Source organism: Sinocyclocheilus rhinocerous, unplaced genomic scaffold, assembly GCF_001515625.1.
Source record: "Sinocyclocheilus rhinocerous isolate Xijiao unplaced genomic scaffold, SAMN03320098_v1.1 scaffold306, whole genome shotgun sequence".
Lineage (NCBI taxonomy): Eukaryota > Metazoa > Chordata > Actinopteri > Cypriniformes > Cyprinidae > Sinocyclocheilus > Sinocyclocheilus rhinocerous.
In genome coordinates this window covers 423,979-442,521 of record NW_015662161.1, presented here as the reverse complement: position 1 = coordinate 442,521, position 18,543 = coordinate 423,979, and the positions used below count along the sequence as shown (strand labels likewise).

At 39.7% G+C, this 18,543-nt stretch overlaps 1 protein-coding gene across 1 annotated transcript in view; it reads left to right on the top strand.

Moving 5' to 3' along the window:
- Positions 1-18,543, top strand: part of LOC107727489 (histone-lysine N-methyltransferase 2C-like) — a 120,581-nt gene that overhangs the window by 77,394 nt on the left and 24,644 nt on the right. Inside the window, exons 26-41 of the mRNA XM_016537362.1 lie at positions 2,134-2,311; positions 2,792-2,890; positions 4,596-4,643; positions 6,252-6,389; positions 6,480-6,512; positions 6,594-6,743; positions 7,948-8,092; positions 8,273-8,505; positions 9,487-9,560; positions 10,291-10,494; positions 11,078-11,146; positions 13,688-15,541; positions 15,645-15,961; positions 16,059-17,734; positions 17,876-17,987; positions 18,101-18,167. Coding sequence (XP_016392848.1) covers positions 2,134-2,311; positions 2,792-2,890; positions 4,596-4,643; positions 6,252-6,389; positions 6,480-6,512; positions 6,594-6,743; positions 7,948-8,092; positions 8,273-8,505; positions 9,487-9,560; positions 10,291-10,494; positions 11,078-11,146; positions 13,688-15,541; positions 15,645-15,961; positions 16,059-17,734; positions 17,876-17,987; positions 18,101-18,167 — 5,397 coding nt within the window. The remainder of the gene's footprint in view (positions 1-2,133; positions 2,312-2,791; positions 2,891-4,595; positions 4,644-6,251; positions 6,390-6,479; positions 6,513-6,593; positions 6,744-7,947; positions 8,093-8,272; positions 8,506-9,486; positions 9,561-10,290; positions 10,495-11,077; positions 11,147-13,687; positions 15,542-15,644; positions 15,962-16,058; positions 17,735-17,875; positions 17,988-18,100; positions 18,168-18,543) is intronic.

Genomic DNA, 18,543 nt, shown 5'->3' with positions numbered 1-18,543 from the left:
TGTTATTAAATATTGGAATTACCTAAGATTAACAAATGTTTAGAAGAATTTTTCATTGGCAGTTTGTTAACTAATGAATTAATTAATGTTAACTAATGAAGCCCTAATGTAAAGTGTGACCGAACAATAAAGAATCAAAACACTTTCAAACAGTGCATATTCATTATCGTGATATATCGCATTACCGAATACCGGCACACGTCTAAGTGGATGAAAACAAAAGAAAAAATGTATAACATGACCAATTAAGTTTATCATTGTTATATACTAAAGTAAATAAAACAGATTCAAATCAATATACTACTATTATAAAACAAGAGATTCGGACTCTTAATTGTATTTGAATGAGCCACATTCAAAGTTACATAGCCAATATACAAACGCCATTTGAATTCTCTATTAATGTGGCACATTGCGGCATTGTTTGGTAACTGTAAAAACAACTAGTCTTGTGCTGTACTTAATCTTGACTTATTTGGGACACATCCCACTTCCCGCTGTATGTTTCTGTATCACCCTCTCATGTAAATAGCATAAAGCAGTAATGCACACAATGTATTTACCACTGTATAAAAGATCCAGAAAAATCTATACCGCCACACGTTGTATTATACCATCATATCACCGTGCCCTAGAAAGCGAGAACGGATGGGATGGGAATGATGACGTAGTTGGTTGGTTGAGCTAATGCTAGCTGTTCACGCTAGCTTCTGAGAGAATCCACCCTAAAGGTGCTTCTCAGAAGAGCCACTTCAAATCAATTATTGAAAATTGAGGCTTTTAGTGTCTCAGCCAGACAGCTTCTCAGAGCTGGAAGCTGTCAGGTGAGCTGAGCTGAAGTGACAGAACAGGCGGTGTGCTACAGCACGCATGTTGTTGTCGTGCTTGTTCCTGTGATTGCGTCTCTGTAGATCGTGCGTCCTGCGGGTCCGCGCCGGGATGAAACATGAGCTCATTCGAGGGGCTCCCACAACGTGACAGTCAGTGCAGAGTAACGCCATCTGAGAGCCAGAGCCACGCTGCCAGACTGTCTGCTCAGACAAACACAGCCATCTGGAAGATCTCCACTGTAGCCGAAAAACATACTCTGTCAACAATACCTTCATTACGAATGATAACAGCACAATGTGATTTGAGTACTCCTCTTCAGAAGTTTTGCTTTGAATGGCATGATCATCTAGAGTGCACTTCTGTTGTCTTTGGTAGGAGCGCCGTGTGTGCGTTTTGCATCAATGATATTATGTTTTTCAGCCCTGGAATTTGGAAAAAAAAAATCGTGCAAATATTAAATTGATTCAATAGGTGATTAAGATGAATAATATTCATATTAATAATTTAAGATGTATTATATAATGTAGTGTTATAATAATTATGTATTTAATAATATATATATACACACAAATTTGGTTATTTAGTTTAATATGTACTATTGTTAAAAAATTTGAGGTCGGTTTGATTTTTTTAATGTTTTAATGTCTCTTCCGCTCAAGCATTTATTTGATTTAAAAAAAAACAATAAAAGCAGGAATATTGTGAACTATTATTACAATTCAAAATAATTGTTTACTGTTGCTATATATTTTAAAATATAATTTATTTCTGTGATGCAAAGCTGAATTTTCAGCATCATTACTCCAGTCTTAAGTGTCACACGATCCTTCAGAAATCATTCTTATATGCTGATTTGATACTCAAGAAACATTTATTATAATGATCAATATTGAAAACCATTGTACTACTTGATATTTTTGTAGAAACCTTTTAAGTATTATTTAATGAATATAAAGTTTAAACAAATAGCATTAATCTGAAATGTATATCTTGTAAGATTTGGTTGATTAACAGAAGTGGGTCATGTTTCTTTTTCAAATATTCTGTAATATAAATGTTTATTTACATTCTGCATGTTTTGCTATCATTAAATTGTATTATATTTATTAGCCATGCACTACCCTGCTCTCTAAATATTCACCATCCACCATTGAAAAACGCTTATTATTTGATTAATGCCTGATTTATGAAACCAATAATTTTCTAAACCCATATCCACCTTTTCTAGATGGACAAATCAGTCACTTTGTACGTGTTATACAGAATTCTGAAGTACTCAGACTCCACAATCTTCTCTTGCAGGAGGCCTTTTTTGGGAAAGACCTGCTGGATAAGAGCAAACAGAGCAGACAGGAAACCACACGGCTGCTAGAGGATGAGCGAGACAGGAAACAGCTCCCGGCCAATCAGATGAAGCCATTGTCATACGCATCACTCAGTGCGTCAGTGGCACCGCTGGCCAGGAAAGCAGTAGCAGCACGTACGTTTCTCACGCTACTGGTGCTTACACACACACACACACACACACACAAACACACACGGTCTGTCTCAGCTTTTTTGTCTCTTTCTTTTTTGTCTTTTTTTCCATATGACCTTCATACTCAGTCTGATTTATACATTTATTTCTCTTAAAGTCAACATGAAATTTAAATAGACTGCATTTACTTGCTTTACACACATTCCTGGTCTTGCAGAGTCACTCAGAAATGTCCCCTTATGAAAAGTGAAATGGGTTGCAAATGCAATTTCATGTTGTCTTTAAATTTGTCTGCACAATTTAGAACACAACACATTCCTGGTCTTGCAGAGTCACTCAGAAATGTCCCCTTATGGAAAGTGAAATGGGTTGCAAATGCAATTTCATGTTGTCTTTAAATTTGTCTGCACAATTTAGAACACTTTCTTAGAGGACAATCATTAGGCCCTTATAATCACTTTCCTGCTTTATCCGCATCCACAGAGAATTCTGTGGAGCCTCTAGTGGACCTGTCCGAAGAGCTGAAATCAGACACAGAGCTGCTGGGAATGTTTTCTAATACCAGGCAAACTGAGGAGTCCGGTAGGCCTTTATGAGTGTCTCTAAACATGAGAAATAACAGCACATGTTTGCTGTTCAGATGAGCCCTTTCCGTGGGCTCCAGCTCTCTAGTTCTACTATTATCATTGTTGGGGAACATAAACTTCATGAGGTACAAACATAGTTAAACTACAGTAAGGCCTCCCATTTCAATAAGTAGTGTAGCTTTTAACTACACTGACAATTGTAAGTGTGGATTCACTTGACTGGATTTGTTTCTCACAATTTTGAAAAAACATTGATATGAAGCGTGTGCTTAGATGATAGATATAAGTTATGCTTATCACTGAATGTTCATATAAAACTTAAAATGTAACAAGTAACACACGCAGTTAATAAAATCCACACGGGTAATTGTTTTTGCTGTCGTTAACACATTTAGTCAATTTGACATTTATAACATTTTAATTTTCTCTGTGTGAATTTGAAAAGCTAAAAACATTCAGAGTTGATTGGAACTGATCGGAGTCCCCAGTATGCATGTCTTAGTAAATGGAGAAAGACTTCTGTCTAAGACTGTCTAATTTATTCATCAATCAAACCCAGATGGGGCGTTTAACAAAAATCATTTGCATTCTTTCTATGGCGAAAAGTAATTATCAAAAACAAGTGAAACATCACCCATCAATGAAATAATGTCATTCGTAGAAATGTTAATGCAAACATATCGGCGGCAAAAATAACTTTTCATATGTAAAAGTTTGCCCATAAAGTCTGTGAAAATTGTTTTATTCCATTATTGCACAATTTGCGTTTTCACTCATATTTCCTGTAAACTTATTGCAGTTTGAATGTTATTTGTATGCAAGGATACAGTTTATTTTGCCATAATAACTGTCTTACTGTACATTATACCGCAGAATACTTGGCTACTGAATTGAATGAAATATTGACACATGAGAGACATGAAAGTAGTGTGAAGTAGATTTTTTGCTTTTGAGTTCAAGTCATTCAAGTCACCTTTATTTATATAGCGCTTTATACAATACAGATTGTTTCAAAGTAGTGCTGTCAAACGATTAATCGCATCCAAAATAAAAGTTTTTGTTTTGTGTACTGTGTATATGTATTATGTATATATAAATATTCACACATGCAGTATATATTTTGAAAATATTTACATGTATGTATTCATATTCCTATAGATTTAATATGTAAACATAATATTTTTCTTAAATATATACATGCATGTGTGTGTATTTATATATACATTACAAATATGCACAGTACACACACGTTATGTAAAAAAACGTTTATTTTGGATACGATTAATCGTTTGACAGCGCTATTTCAAAGCAACTTTAAATTGAACAAGAAAATAGTGATTCAGTGATACAAACAAAATTCAATTCTGTTGTAAAGCAGCTCTAAAAAGACAATAGTAAACAGTCATTATTCAGTTGAAATCAGTTCATTGTTGATGCACACAAATTTCCACACCTAATAATTACACATATTAATTAGCTTTTTCTTGAAAATAGATGAATAAATAGCTTAATGTCTAAATATTTAATTATCTATAAGAGATGGTCTTGATTGTCTTTTCATTATATTACTTTCTTGGGCATTTCCATATTTTTCATTCTTAACTCATTTTATTTTACATTGTGTATGAATCATCTGTACAATATTTCTTTCTCTCTTCATGGTGCTGATCCCTCATTGTGTTTGGTTTGGATCTTTGTAGGTCTTGATTTTTGCCCTTTCCAAGTTGAGTACTCTCCTTCATCATTTGGTAAGAGCTCATGATCATGTTTAAGTTACTTGCTTTTTCTGGGATTTTATGGGAACGTTTGTTTTACTTTTCCATTTTTGACATATCACCCACAATGCACACTGCACCTGAATCCAAACATTATGCACCATGCAGTCCAATTAGTTTACATTACCTAGCATATCGAGAATGATCCAGCAATGCAGCGCTGGGCTAACCGTTGTAGTCAAGGACGTTGCTCTTATACCAGCACAGAACTGAGATGTTTTAGAGACAGGCGTTTCAGAAAACCGAAGGCGTAGATGAATGACTGTCCTCCCGTGAGCGGCAGTCAGGGCCTCTACTTGAATGGATGAGTGAAGAATAGGGGCACTGCTCCAGCGACATCCACTGAGTCCTTGGTTTGATGAAAAGGAACCAACCCTAGTAATTTGTGAAAGATGTCGAGCTCATCCCTGCTGTAAAAGCAGCCTTGGAAGGCGAGGCAGTCTGACCTCCCTCAGAACACATAGTAGTATTTCTATTTGAATTATTTGCTGCACAGGTTATTTATTCAGTTTTGTCCATGTCAGATATGACTCATATAACAAGATCCACAACCTGCTCTAGTCTGGTTTTTGCTTTTTAGTTTTAGTTCAATGTTAAAGGGATAGTTCGGCCAAAAATTTTAATTGTGTCATCATATACTCACCCTCATGTTGTTCCAAATCTGTATGACTTGCTTATGCAGAACACGATATTCTGAAGAATATTTAAACCGCTTTGTCTGTAAAAATGACTGTCTGTCCCCAATTGGGGACCCCATTGACTTTCGTTTGTGATCCACAAACGAAACAAACAAAAGAGAGCTATACAGATCTGAAACACAGTGAGAGTGAATTAAAGAATAAAAATGCCAGTTTTTAACCCTTTCCCTGCCAGCATATTGAAGAAGAAAAAAAATGCCAGCCACTGTCAGCATTTTTGATCATTTTCAGAAAATTTTCAAGGCCGCCAGAATATTTTGTTGTATGAGCATGCAGTATGTCAAAAGAAAAAAGGGCCTCTGCTTTTTTAAATGTTTTAATTCTAGCTATATACCTTTTATCAACACTTGAATGTTGGTAAGTTTCTTTTTTCTTTTTCTTTTTTTAAAGCAACATTTTGAACAAAAAGCTGGGAAAATCGCGTTTTTGTAAAAGACTGCATCTGGATCAGATTCAGAATGATGATCAAAACATAGATGGAGTAGATTGAGTCCATCATCACATCCAAAGCTTGCACGGTTCAAAACCACTTCCCGGATCGACATTTCATTCAGTAACGTTAGGCAGTTTTGATTTACATGCTGTTTAATGCTTTACGATCAAGTTATTTTACATATGCATCTGCTTACATATGCAATCGCTTGTTTCTGATTTTTCACCGTATTTTAGTCCAAACATTCAGTACTCAGAAGATGTGTAATAACGCCTTGTACCGTATAATAGTGAAAACACAGAAAGACACAAAATTCTGTCAGTGGCAGGGAAAGTGTTAAAGATCACCCATGACTAACCCAATTTCAGGACACATGGTCCACGGTTTGCAATTTTAGTTTGTTGTGATGGATGTGACATTATTTGTGTTTTTGTGTATATGTTTGTATAGGTCTGGATGTTGCTCCTTTTACAGAAGACGCATCTGTTTCATCTCAAACTCATCTGGGCCGAACTCACCCACGTCAGGTGCCCGAGGAGCCACTGGATGGCATTCTCAGCCCTGAACTGGACAAGATGGTCACTGATGGTCTGTATATCACATATGTATGCATTGTTGAATAGTAATACTTGTTACTGAAACATCTAAATGTGAACACTGAATCTTTCTGCCTTACAGAATCAATACTCGGCAGACTCTACAAAATACCAGGTAGGTTATAAACTCAAAGCACCAACTGCCAGTGAAACTCGTTCATTCGATATGTTGTAAGTATTGACCCATTCCTTGCAGAGCTTGGTGGGAAGGATGTGGAGGATCTCTTCACAGCTGTCCTGAGCCCCAGCACCAGCCAACCTCCTCAGATGCCTCAACAGATCCAGGGAGCTCAAACCCTGCAAGGTCCCGCAGGCCCTGGTTTACATCCCTCCCAACCTATCTCAGGTTTGTTTAGGAAAATAAGGAATGTTTCAGTGATATGATTAAGACTCTAATTTAGCAGTTGTCTTTTGATAGTAACATTTGTATGATGTCTGACATATTTTCCATGTTAAAATACTCCCATGCCGGTTTTAATGCACAACTGTACGTGTAGCATTCATAGGTTTACTTCCAAAAGAGTGTGGCACTATCGAAACAATTCTGAGCGTCTCTACCAAGGGTGGGTTTCCCAAAAGCATAGTTAGCCAACTGTGGTTGCGAGCTCCATCGTTACCAGCATAGTTCAGTGATTCAGTGATTCCTGAATCCATATTTCCAACAAATATTCACAAGCCGCATCGGAAAGTTGTGGTTGGAACTACAGCCATTGACCTGTGGTTGGAAGCATAGTTCTTGTTTGTATTACATGTGGACATAGCTCATGCTATTGAGCAAACTAAACAAGCAAACATGCAGTACAATCAGAATATATCTTTCATTTGTTATATATACAAATTACATTCTATGTCTTTTAGTTTGTCAAAAGAATAAAAGCAGTGTGAAGAGTGATGTAATAGGAATCCTACGACTGAATCAAACATCTGAAAATAAAGCAAAACCAGGAAGAACAAAAATAGTGAAATAGTCTTGAATTGATTGATTATGAAAAATTTGTACTCAGCTACCTGCATGACATCGTTAAAGAAGTCTATATTGTTGAACCAGCATGATTTGGGGAGTTTTGCTTGAGACTTTCTGTTTGGCCAGTGACAGACAGTGGCGACGTTCAAGAAACCTGTGTTGACATTATTATTGTAATTCGGTGTTGATGGTATTTGTACATTTGCACATTCTTCAAAAATCACACATTTCACCTTTCCGGAATGTTCTGGGTTTTGTAAAAGCTCAGTCGATGGCGTCTGTGGCATTTTGACTCATCCCTTAAGTGCATTACTGTAAACACTTTTTTGTTTGTTTTTACAAAATGAGGTCTTTCGTTCTCAGGTGAATCAAACTGAATTACATTCACTGTGATTGCTGTATGCACCGTTGCTCAGTTGTATTGGTATGTTTTTGTACAGGAATGTCTTCACGAATGCCAGTGACGAACGGTTTGATGGAACCCAAACAGCAGTTTTCACAGTCCCAAATTGCTCCTGGAGCAGGGCCTGATATGGCTCGAACTGTATGCACCGTTGCTCAGTTGTATTGGTATGTTTTTGTACAGGAATGTCTTCACGAATGCCAGTGACGAACGGTTTGATGGAACCCAAACAGCAGTTTTCACAGTCCCAAATTGCTCCTGGAGCAGGGCCTGATATGGCTCCAAATATCCCATCAATGCAGCGCATGCCTTTCTCAGACAATCTTAGGTCAGCCTTGATATTTCTTCATACATATGCACACTCACATCTAAATTACAATATTGATTAAAAAATAAATGAACAGACTACATTTATGTTAGTCTCCTCTTGTTCAGTAGGTGTAAATGTTGCGGCACAGTTTGATTAAATCAGTATTTCTAGATGACATTTATTATATCTGCTGCACAGGGACAGGAAGTTCAATCTGATAGCGCAGGAGACTGCTGGTCCGTGGTCCGCTACAGGCTCAGCTTCGGCCTCTGCTCCAGCCGCTGCCTCTGAGGTGGAGGGAGACTCCATGTCCACCGCACAGAAAAGCACTCTGAAGTGGGAGAAAGAAGAAACGCTCGGAGAACTTGCCACTGTCGCACCGGTCCTGTACACTAATGTCAACTTCCCGAACCTCAAGGAGGAATATCCAGGTCAGCTAAGGGATTTAAAAATGATCTGTCATATACAGCTTTGAAAATCAATAAAGTACTATATGTTACAATCAACACGACGGAACCCATTTTACTATAGTATGAAATAGGGATGTCCCGATCAGGTTTTTTGCCCTCGATCCGATCTGATCCGAGTCATTGAATATTGAATATCTGCCAATACTGAGTCCTGATCCGATACTTCCTAGTGTGTCCTATTCCTTGTGTTCCTAGTAGTTATTAAAACCAATCCAATGTATACAGAGTTATGCAGAGAGTAAAAGTTATATAGTGTGTGTGTATACATATATAAGATACACTCTCTCTATGTATATATTTGCACATACTGTATAAAGACATTGATTGAACATGGGACTTCTGATGTAAACTTCTTGTATTTTATGCATACAATAAGCATAATAATTGCAACATAAAGATAAAAAAGTGGAGATATGGTTAGAAAGCATGAAACTCACTGTGTCAGAAAGGCGGTCTGTCAGTCAAATCGGAAGCAAGACGCAACCCATAGCAACACGTTATGGTAACGACGTTTTAGATAGTCTGACCGCAGATAAAAGTAAATGATAAATGATTATGTGATCGTTGCAAAAGTGCGCATCAAATGCATTGAACACAGAAGCTCAAACATGTGTGACAAGCTAGAACAGGCCTCACTGGTTTCTTCTTCTTTTGGTTTTAATGATGGCTGAACACATGCATACGAGTGTCGACATAATACACGTACTGCACGTCACTGGCATGACAGCAAAAAATGAATGATCGGCCCCGATCCCGATCCTTGAGATCTGCACGGGACATCCCTAGTATGAAATCTAACATTTTATATATTAATGCAATTAAGAAAGTTAATATGGTATATTTAGATTTACATGTTGACCTTAATGGACACAATCTCTTCTTAATATCCCTCAATGTTATACTTCTAATAGATACTTTTATTTTTATGTTATAACCTTACAGACTGGTCAACACGAGTAAAACAAATTGCAAAACTCTGGAGAAAAGCAAGTTCACAGGACCGGGCTCCATATGTGGTAAGTTACACAGTATCTGCTGCAATTTTCCTGGTGAATAACATGGCTATGCTGGTCTACCCGTTCTATCAGGCCACCACTAAACAGAATAAACCAGCTTAAGCCCTATTCGGGTTTTACTACAAATAAATAAAAAAAATTAAATTGTTAAACTAAAGTAACCACACATTAACCATGGTTTTGCTATACTAGCCATATAACTTCACTGGCATTTGTAGTAAAACTGTGGTTATACTATGGTAATCAATCCGAATTACTATACGCAATGCACGCATACAGAGCCCGTGATCTCTGCGACGCCCAGATGTACAAAACAGACCCTCCCGCCTCTATAATAAACATGGAGATGTTAGTCTCGTCCGAATTGGTACATGAAAATCACAGACGTCAGGTAATAAGAATCAAAACTCAAACGTAGTTTAGAAAACTAGTCCCGTCCGAATAGTGCTTTAGAATTTATTTCAGCAGGATATAGGGACCCTTGAGTGTTGGTCAAAGTCAAAAGAATAAATTGGACCCAAGGAGCTCATTACGGTCTAAGAGATAAATACATTTCAAAAGATATGATTAAAGGGAACATTACCTTGACGTGAAAGAGTGCCACTTAAAATAAAAATGCTTTTAGACAATTAGTCTAAAAACCATGTAATTTTAGCAAATTTATGCAACCTTTGAATTTCAATGGTCTTTCTTTGATATCAACACTGCACAACCACTCTACCATTCACAGCAAAAGGCCAGAGATAACAGGGCAGCCCTGCGCATGAACAAAGTTCAGATGTCCAACGAGACCATTAAGCGGCAGCCGCCTCAGCCAGAGCAGCCTTTAGAAGTGTTTGATCCTGCTATTCCACCACTGGACCCGGAATTACTGTTCAAAGATCCACTGAAGCACAAGGAATCAGAGCATGAACAAGAATGGAAGTATAGACAGGTAAGTCCTCTATAGACATTTGTTTGGAAAAGAGATAAATTACTTATTGACAGCCAGAAATGTTTTGGTTTTGTCAAATAAATGATATAAATGACATTTCTATGTCTTTGACTTGTCCGATTTGTAAAACTGAGACACAAGTTTTATTTTTCAATGAGAATTATTTTAATGCATGTTTGGTCTGGTGGTGGACAAATAAGTTTGCAGAATAATAGAAGTTACGTTAAAAACAATAAACGTGTAACAAATGTGTCACAACTAGGGCTGTGACGGTATGGGATTTTTTCTTACCGTTGTGTTGAAGCAACAAATCACACGGTTTGGCGGTTTATCGCACCTACCCCCCCGCCACGGACTTTTGATAAAGAATGCATGCAGCTTGTAAATGAACATAGTAATGAATAATAATAAAGTAGTCTTCTTTATTATTAAAACAGCAAATTATATTAACAATATTAACATAAAATAATATTTATTTCTATAACTTTGTTGTTTTTTCGATATCTTTTGAGTTTAATAGGAATTATGGAACAGTCTTTGTCATTGTTTGTAACCCATTCTTTGTACAATAAATTATTAAAAGAATAACAACCTGAGAAAGCTGCAGAAAGAACAAGCCGAGCTCAACATGCCCCAACATTGCTTAGTTCTGGTGAGTTGTGCTAAACTTCGATTCCTATTTCTTTAGACATTGTTTTTCGGGTAACAGTCCGTGGATATAAACGCACTCATCCAAACGCAACTTGTTAAAACTTTGAATAATATTATTTAACTATTAATTAGGCTACATTTATAATAACAACCTTTTTTTTAAGTGCAACATAAAAGAGGCTTTTTTTCTGATTTGGGTTTTGCAACATAAAAAGGGAACATCAGGCTGTAGTCTGTACATGGTTATATTCCGTATCCGCACCCACCCGCTCCCGCTATATATTCACTCTTTGTTCACCCGCTGTCCGCTTAGAATAATTTTCTTCCTGACCCGACCGTTCGCACTAAATGTAGATCTCGTTTCCAGAATCTAACATTTAAATTTCCACTACTGAAAGAGAGAGAGAGATAACAAATAAAAATGTAGTCTGCACAAAAAATTTATTTATTTTTTTCGTCATGTCCAGAATCAAATTAGTTTTACATTTTGCTGTCAACACAATAGGAAAAAGTGTTGCAGAGAAAAAATATAAAAAATGTAAGTTGTACAAAAAAAAAAAGCTTATTTGTTATTTTTATTCGTCTTGTCAAAATACAAAATTCGTTTAAAGGGGTCATATGATGCGATTTAAATTTTTCCTTTCTCTTTGGAGTGTTACAAGCTCTTGGTGCATAAAGAAGATCTGTAAAGTTGCAAAGACTAAAGTCTCAAATCCAAAGAGATATTCTTTATAAAAGTTGAGTCAACCACGCCTACCTAAAACGGCTCGTTCTAACACGCCCCCACATACCTACATCACTATGTGGGAAGATTTGCATAACAACGCCCAAATGTTCACGCAAAGAAAGAAGACGTAACTTTTATTCTCGCTGTAGTATTGTTGACGCTGCAGCCATGTCGTGAAGACGCTGTGTGCTTCGTTGTGAAAGCGAAACTACTTTATTTGGCCTTCCAAAAGAGGACGATATCCGCTTCGTCATCCCTAGAGCTGATCCGTGCTGGTCGCTGAGGAAATACATCAACTTAGTGCTGTGGATTGCCGGATCGGCCCTCACCGTTTTCAACGCTCCTTCGCCGGGACCGCCGTTCTCGACCCCGCCGCCTCAGCTCACTCTTGCCCGGCTTCAGCTCACGCTAAGCCGGGGCTTTCGCTCACGCTAGGCCGCTGGTGTTTTTCGTTGTGAAAGCGAAACTACTTTGTTTGGTCTTCCAAAAGAGGACACGACTACAAATCAGTGATTAAGTTGTATTTACAACACTGTTCCAGAACACTTCAACCCAAATATTCAGATGTGTGCAGCACATTTTATGGAGGACTGTTTACTGATCCTGGGAGAGTAACGTTAGACTAAAATGCCGGCAGTTCTGACTCACGTAAGTACGTTTTCATTTAAAGGATTTGCCACTGATGATTCAAACGCGAGTTTTGAGCAGTGTAGAGTAGCACTTGTTGTTCGTAATTTCTCCAATCACAAATGCAGACAGACGCGTTTCAGAAAGGCGGGGCATAGAGGAGAAACAATAATGTACAGTATGTGGAAAATAATGTGTTTTTTGAACCTTAAACCGCATAAACACATTTCATTACACCAAATACACAAAATAATGTTCTTTTTAGCAACATCATATGACCCCTTTAACATTTTGCTGTCAACACAGTAGGAAAAGTGTAATTTAAAATTATAAGCAAAATATGAACAAAACCGTTGGCTTGTAGTCATTGCGAAATGAAATCACTTTTTAACCAAACAATTTAACATCCCTGAGAAGACTTGCCTGACGTGGGTTTCTCTGCCTGGCGCGTGCATAACAGTCCTGAGCGCAGTCTGTACCGGTGGTCGATAAGAGTGAGTAAAGCGCATATATGCTGTTCTGAAAGGACGTCGGGAATGGGATATTGTTAGACCGCCCGCTCCCGTTCAAATTACACCAGAGTTACCGACTGCTACCGTGTTTTATTCGGGAATTTAATCCCGCGTCACAAGAAATCTGGTCATGTCCCGCGGGAATGCAGACCTCTAGCTTCCTCCTGCAAATACCTTGCAAAAAAAGTGCGGTGATGACGGTTATGACCTCAACACCGCGGTCGGCATCTCATTACCGCGGTAATGCGGTTATCGTCACAGCCCTAGTCACAACTGCATTTTGTGCTACAGTTTTTAATGTTTGCATGAGCAGCCTTCAAAATAAACTCTACTAAAGCATATTTCTTTACTTGAGAGGGCGGAAAGGAATATGAAAAATGTTTGAAATGTGACATTTTCTTCATGCATAAACTCAGACATCTTAGGAACTTCTCAGAACTTTAAATGAATTACATCTGTGTGTTCCCTTTTGCCAAGAATTAATTAAGCTTGTCAAAAGACAGAAAAATAGTTTTAAACTCTAAAATAAAGAATTTATATTTATGTTAGCTTAATGTATTACTATTCAATTAATTTAATTGCAATTGTAATAGATTATGTAATTAAAATAAATCACACATGGTACATTTTCTTATTATTTAATAATTATTATATTTTTTTTCACTTACTGTTGAAGCAAATGAGACAGAAAAGTAGGCAGCAAGCTAAGATCGAAGCTACACAGAAACTTGAGCAGGTGAAGAATGAACAACTTCAGCAGCAGCAGCAACAACTTCCATCAATCAGCCAATCTGAGCATGACTCTTCTGGTCACCTGAATAGTCCAGTATCTGTGCACTCCAACAGTGGGAACATGTCTCCCAAGCAGCCCAGTTCATCAAAGTCACAGCTGCCCGGCACGCCGACATCGTGTTCCCCAGATGACGTCTTTTTGCGCCCTCATCCACCACCCCCATCTTCAGGATCTCAGCCACAGAGCCCTCAGATGTTTTCCCCAAGCTCCTCTGGCTCCAGACCATCCTCACCCTGGGATCCCTACACCAAAATGGTAGGCACACCCAGACCACCGCCTACTGGGCAGGGAACTCCACGCCGTAACTCGGAATCAGGGAAATCTCCCAGAGGTCTTTCAGAGCCAATTGGCTCTCCAACAGCCATATGTAATGACCCCTATGCCAAGCCCCCAGGCACCCCAAGGCCAACAGGAGCTACAGACCCTTTTCTCAAACCTATGTGCCCTCCCAGAGCAAGTCAGACAGTGGAAGGGAGGCATCTTATTGGCTCCCCAAGCCATGATCCATTCTCTAGGGTGTCTGTGAGAAAGGAAGCCTACCAGAGGATGCCCCAGGGCAGGATGATACTCTCAGACCCATATGCTCGTCCTTTACTCACTCCTATCCCAGGCAGCAATGAATCAGGGTCCATCCAGGTCTTTAAAACCCCTATGCCACCCCCTCAGGCTCAGGAACAATATGCAGAAATGCATGCACGGAGAGCAAGTGGGGATCCCTTCGAAAGACCAATGATGCCCCCTCGTTCTTCTGAATCATTTCCCCAGAATCAACAGAACGATCCTTATGCACAGCCTCCGCTCACTCCTCGTCCTGCAGTAGGTGACGGCTATGCAAATCAGAGGCTTTCACGACAGCCCCAAACCCTCCCTTTTTCTCAGCCTGGGCCAATGGCACGCCAGCCTTCCTGTAACCCATATGCTCGAGCCCCTTCCACCCCTCGGCCAGACTATTCCCAGTGTGATCCCTATGGACAACAGTCTGCTACACCAAGACCTTCGAGTGACCCTTTTGCCCCATCTCTATCGTTTTCTAACCCATACGCTAGAATGCCAGGCACACCTAGACCACATGACCCTGAACCCTACTCTCAGCAGCCTGCATCTCGTCATCCGGTCATGATGAATCAACCCTCTCAGCAGCAGACTCAAAACCGCATAATGTCCCCTATGTCAATGGACCCTTACGCTCAACCCCCTGGGACCCCACGCCCAGGAATGGCAGACCGGTTCCCCAAGTCTCCAAGTCACCAAAGGACTCCTGATCCTTTTAGTCAACCCCCCGGACTGCCACGCCCTGTAGTGCCTGATCCTCACGCACAGTCATTGGGAAGGTCCCAGTCATTACCTAATGATGCATGTGCACATCCCTCACGAACACCTCATCCTGGAGGAGTCGGACAGGGATTGGTACCTGGGCCCATGGCCAATCAAGATCCATTCTTTCCTCCTCAAGTCTTGATGCAAAACTCTTTTGCCAGTCCAACAAAACATGGACCTCAGACCCTTAAACATCTGGGCATGACAGATGAAACCTTATCTCAGCCAATATCCAGTCGACCCAATCAGACTCTCATCCATGACCCTTTTGAGCAGGCCCCCATGCTTCCACATCCTCAATGTGGAGAAAATAAAGAACAACAAGGTTTGGTACATAGTAGGAGTTCCCACCCCATGGGCCAGCCCAGCACTGAAGCTCAAACAGTACCTCTTGCTGAAGCTGAGGAAAGACTCAGACAGGTGTGGTTTTATTTCATTGCTACTCTATTTAAGAAGTGCACTGTATTAGTTACAATATATAACTTGTACAACGCTAATTAACACAATGTTAATTTGTTTACAGCGTCAGCGTATTCGAGAGCTGATCCTCAAACAGCAACAGCAGAAGAGTGCCATACGTCAAGATAAGGGTGAACAGGATCATCCTCTGACCATGCCTCCAGGAACCCCTCAACATTGGAGTCTGGAGTCTACAGGCCAACAGAGTGAAATTTTTAATCGCCCACCACCACCATATCCTGGTCCAGGAGCTGTGAGAGCCCCTCAGAGATTCCATGGGCCATTCCCAGGAGATCAACAGGGGCATTTCCCTGAAGGCCAGTTTCCTATACCACAGTTTCCTGCGGATGCTGACTCAAATATAAGGCAGCTTGGGCCAAGGTGGGTGAATTTATATACCTTAAAACATTTGTATGAAATGTAGGGACTAATGTTATTCAAAAACACTGCAAATATTATGTTCTTTTGTTGATTTTAGGATGCCCCTCACTCCTAATGTCCAAGGTCCTATAGCAGCTCCAAGACCACATCAGATGCACGACCCAATAATTGAAGCTCATCCACATATGAGAAGATCCATGTCTATGGACTTGGGGAAATCAATAGGAGGCAACCCCTTAGTAACCCCACATTTACCTCCTCGTGGCATGCATGTGCAACAGCACAACATCATGGGGCAGCCTTTCATAGAACTGAGACACAGAGTGCCAGATAGCAGACTTCGGCTTCCCTTTGGAGCTCCTACTATGCAGGGAAATCGAATGGAATTGCCCTCACAGCAACGACCCCCAGGTTTCATGGGTGGCCAAGAAATTGGATTTCCCTTCAATCAAGTTCCAAAGCCAATGGACACAACAATTAATCAGTCTCAGGTAGCTAATACACAGATGCAGGCATCTCTCAGCTTGGGGAATTTACAACAAGCCAATATTCCATTGAGAGCTGGACATCCACAAATCCCCCTGACGAGGTCTATAAGTCAACCTGCTTCCAGTGAGACTCTCAGTGCTCCCTTACTCACAAGTATTGCTGCTACATCTGCTGTCCAAAACATTGAGGTCCCTTTATCCACAAATGAAGTACCTGAGGAGAAAATCGATACTGATGAATCTGCTGTGAAGGACCTTGAAGATGTTGAGGTGAAGGACCTTGTGGATGCCGATTTAGAGAACTTAAATCTCGATCCAGATGATGGAAAGGACTTAGATCTTGAAACGAATGACCTGCATCTAGTTGACTTCTTAACATCTGGGAAATTTGATATAATTGCCTATGCTGATGCTGATTTAGATCTTAGTGAGGACCTGGATCTCAGTGATCCAATAGAAGACCACACTGAGACGTATGATTTCCAAAAGACAAAAGCTGAGAAAAAGACTGATAGTTTTGATGGCTCATCATCATCATGCTCGACATCAACAGCGAAGGATGTAGTAGACAAAACTGCTCAGTCTCAAGGTCACATCAGTCCAGACGTTCCTCAGGATCAGGTGTTGGTTTCCTTGAAAACAGAGGAGGATAGCAAAAATGGAATTAAAGATTGCTTGTCCCGAGACACATCTTGTAAGAATCAAGTAAATTATAGTGCTGCCATTAATCAAGCTGGCTTTGAAAGTGATATTGATGCCAGTTTACAGGCTCCAAAGTCTGGAATTCACCCCGATGCTACTCCAGTGCTTTCAAGCATGCTGGTCAATGTACCACCAGAAGGTGAATCACAGAAGCAGGAACACTCATCAGCACAAGGCAACCCACCAAGTCAGGAAGCTACAGTGTCACTCAGTAGCACTATGCTGGGGCAAGGAAACTTCTCAGTGCAGGGGATGGATACTGGCCTCAGTATTGACCAATCGTTGGTGTCTTCTCATGGTGAAAGCACATTAGAAGTCCCAGGCTCCATTCAGGAACAACAACAAAGCCATATTTTTGGTATGGATCAAAAGGATGCTGTACTCTCAGGGGAACAACACAGTATTCTTGCTCAACAGGCAATGCTGTCACAGCAAGGCAATCAGAACAGACCACTGCTTCTGGAGGAGCAACCACTCCTTCTCCAAGACCTCCTGGATCAGGAGAGACAGGAGCAGCAGCAGCAGAAGCAAATGCAAGCTATGATAAGACAGCATCCCAGTGATTCATTCTTCCCCAACATAGGTAAGGGGTAGCTAATATAACAAGATCTAATTCTGTTCTTCCTTGATTCGAGATTAGGCCTTTCTCTGTTTTGCATGTGGCAAAATGTGTACTTGACTATAATTTACTTAAATTTGCATACTTTTCCATTGATTTATTCAGATTTTGATGCTATCACAGACCCCATAATGAAAGCAAAGATGGTTGCATTGAAAGGAATCAATAAAATGGTGGTCCAGAACAACATGGGAATGTCTCCTATGGTCATGAACAAGTGAGTTAATGGTCTCGTTTATTAGACTGAAATGTTATTAGATTTATTTTAGTGTATGAGCTTTTTCATTAATGGCTTTTCCTTTACTCTCCTCTTCACAAAATCTCAATTAGTGTCCAGACAGGGCAGGAGCTACCAGGCCCTGATGGAGGTATAACTCCAGTGCAGTTGGCTGGACAGGTGAGACTCTTCAGATTTCTTCTTATCAGCAGGCACACATGGAATCTGAGTGTAGACTTGTGCCAGTATTCGGTAATGCGATATATCACGGTAATGAATATGCACGATATTGTTATTGTGGGCACTTCTAAATACCGTGAATAATTATATATTACAAATTATTCAGAATTTTTAATGCATTTTAAGAATACTTTTCCCATAAACTGGTCAAAATGCACAACACTGCTGTATGCTGCATGAAAGACGTGTGCACACTCTGAGTAAACAAGAAGCACATGGCGGAACATGTGAGAGACGCTCTGGATGAAAGCGCACTTTCACCCTCTGACAGCAGATGGTGCTAAACTGCAGAAATAATAATAATAATAATAATAAT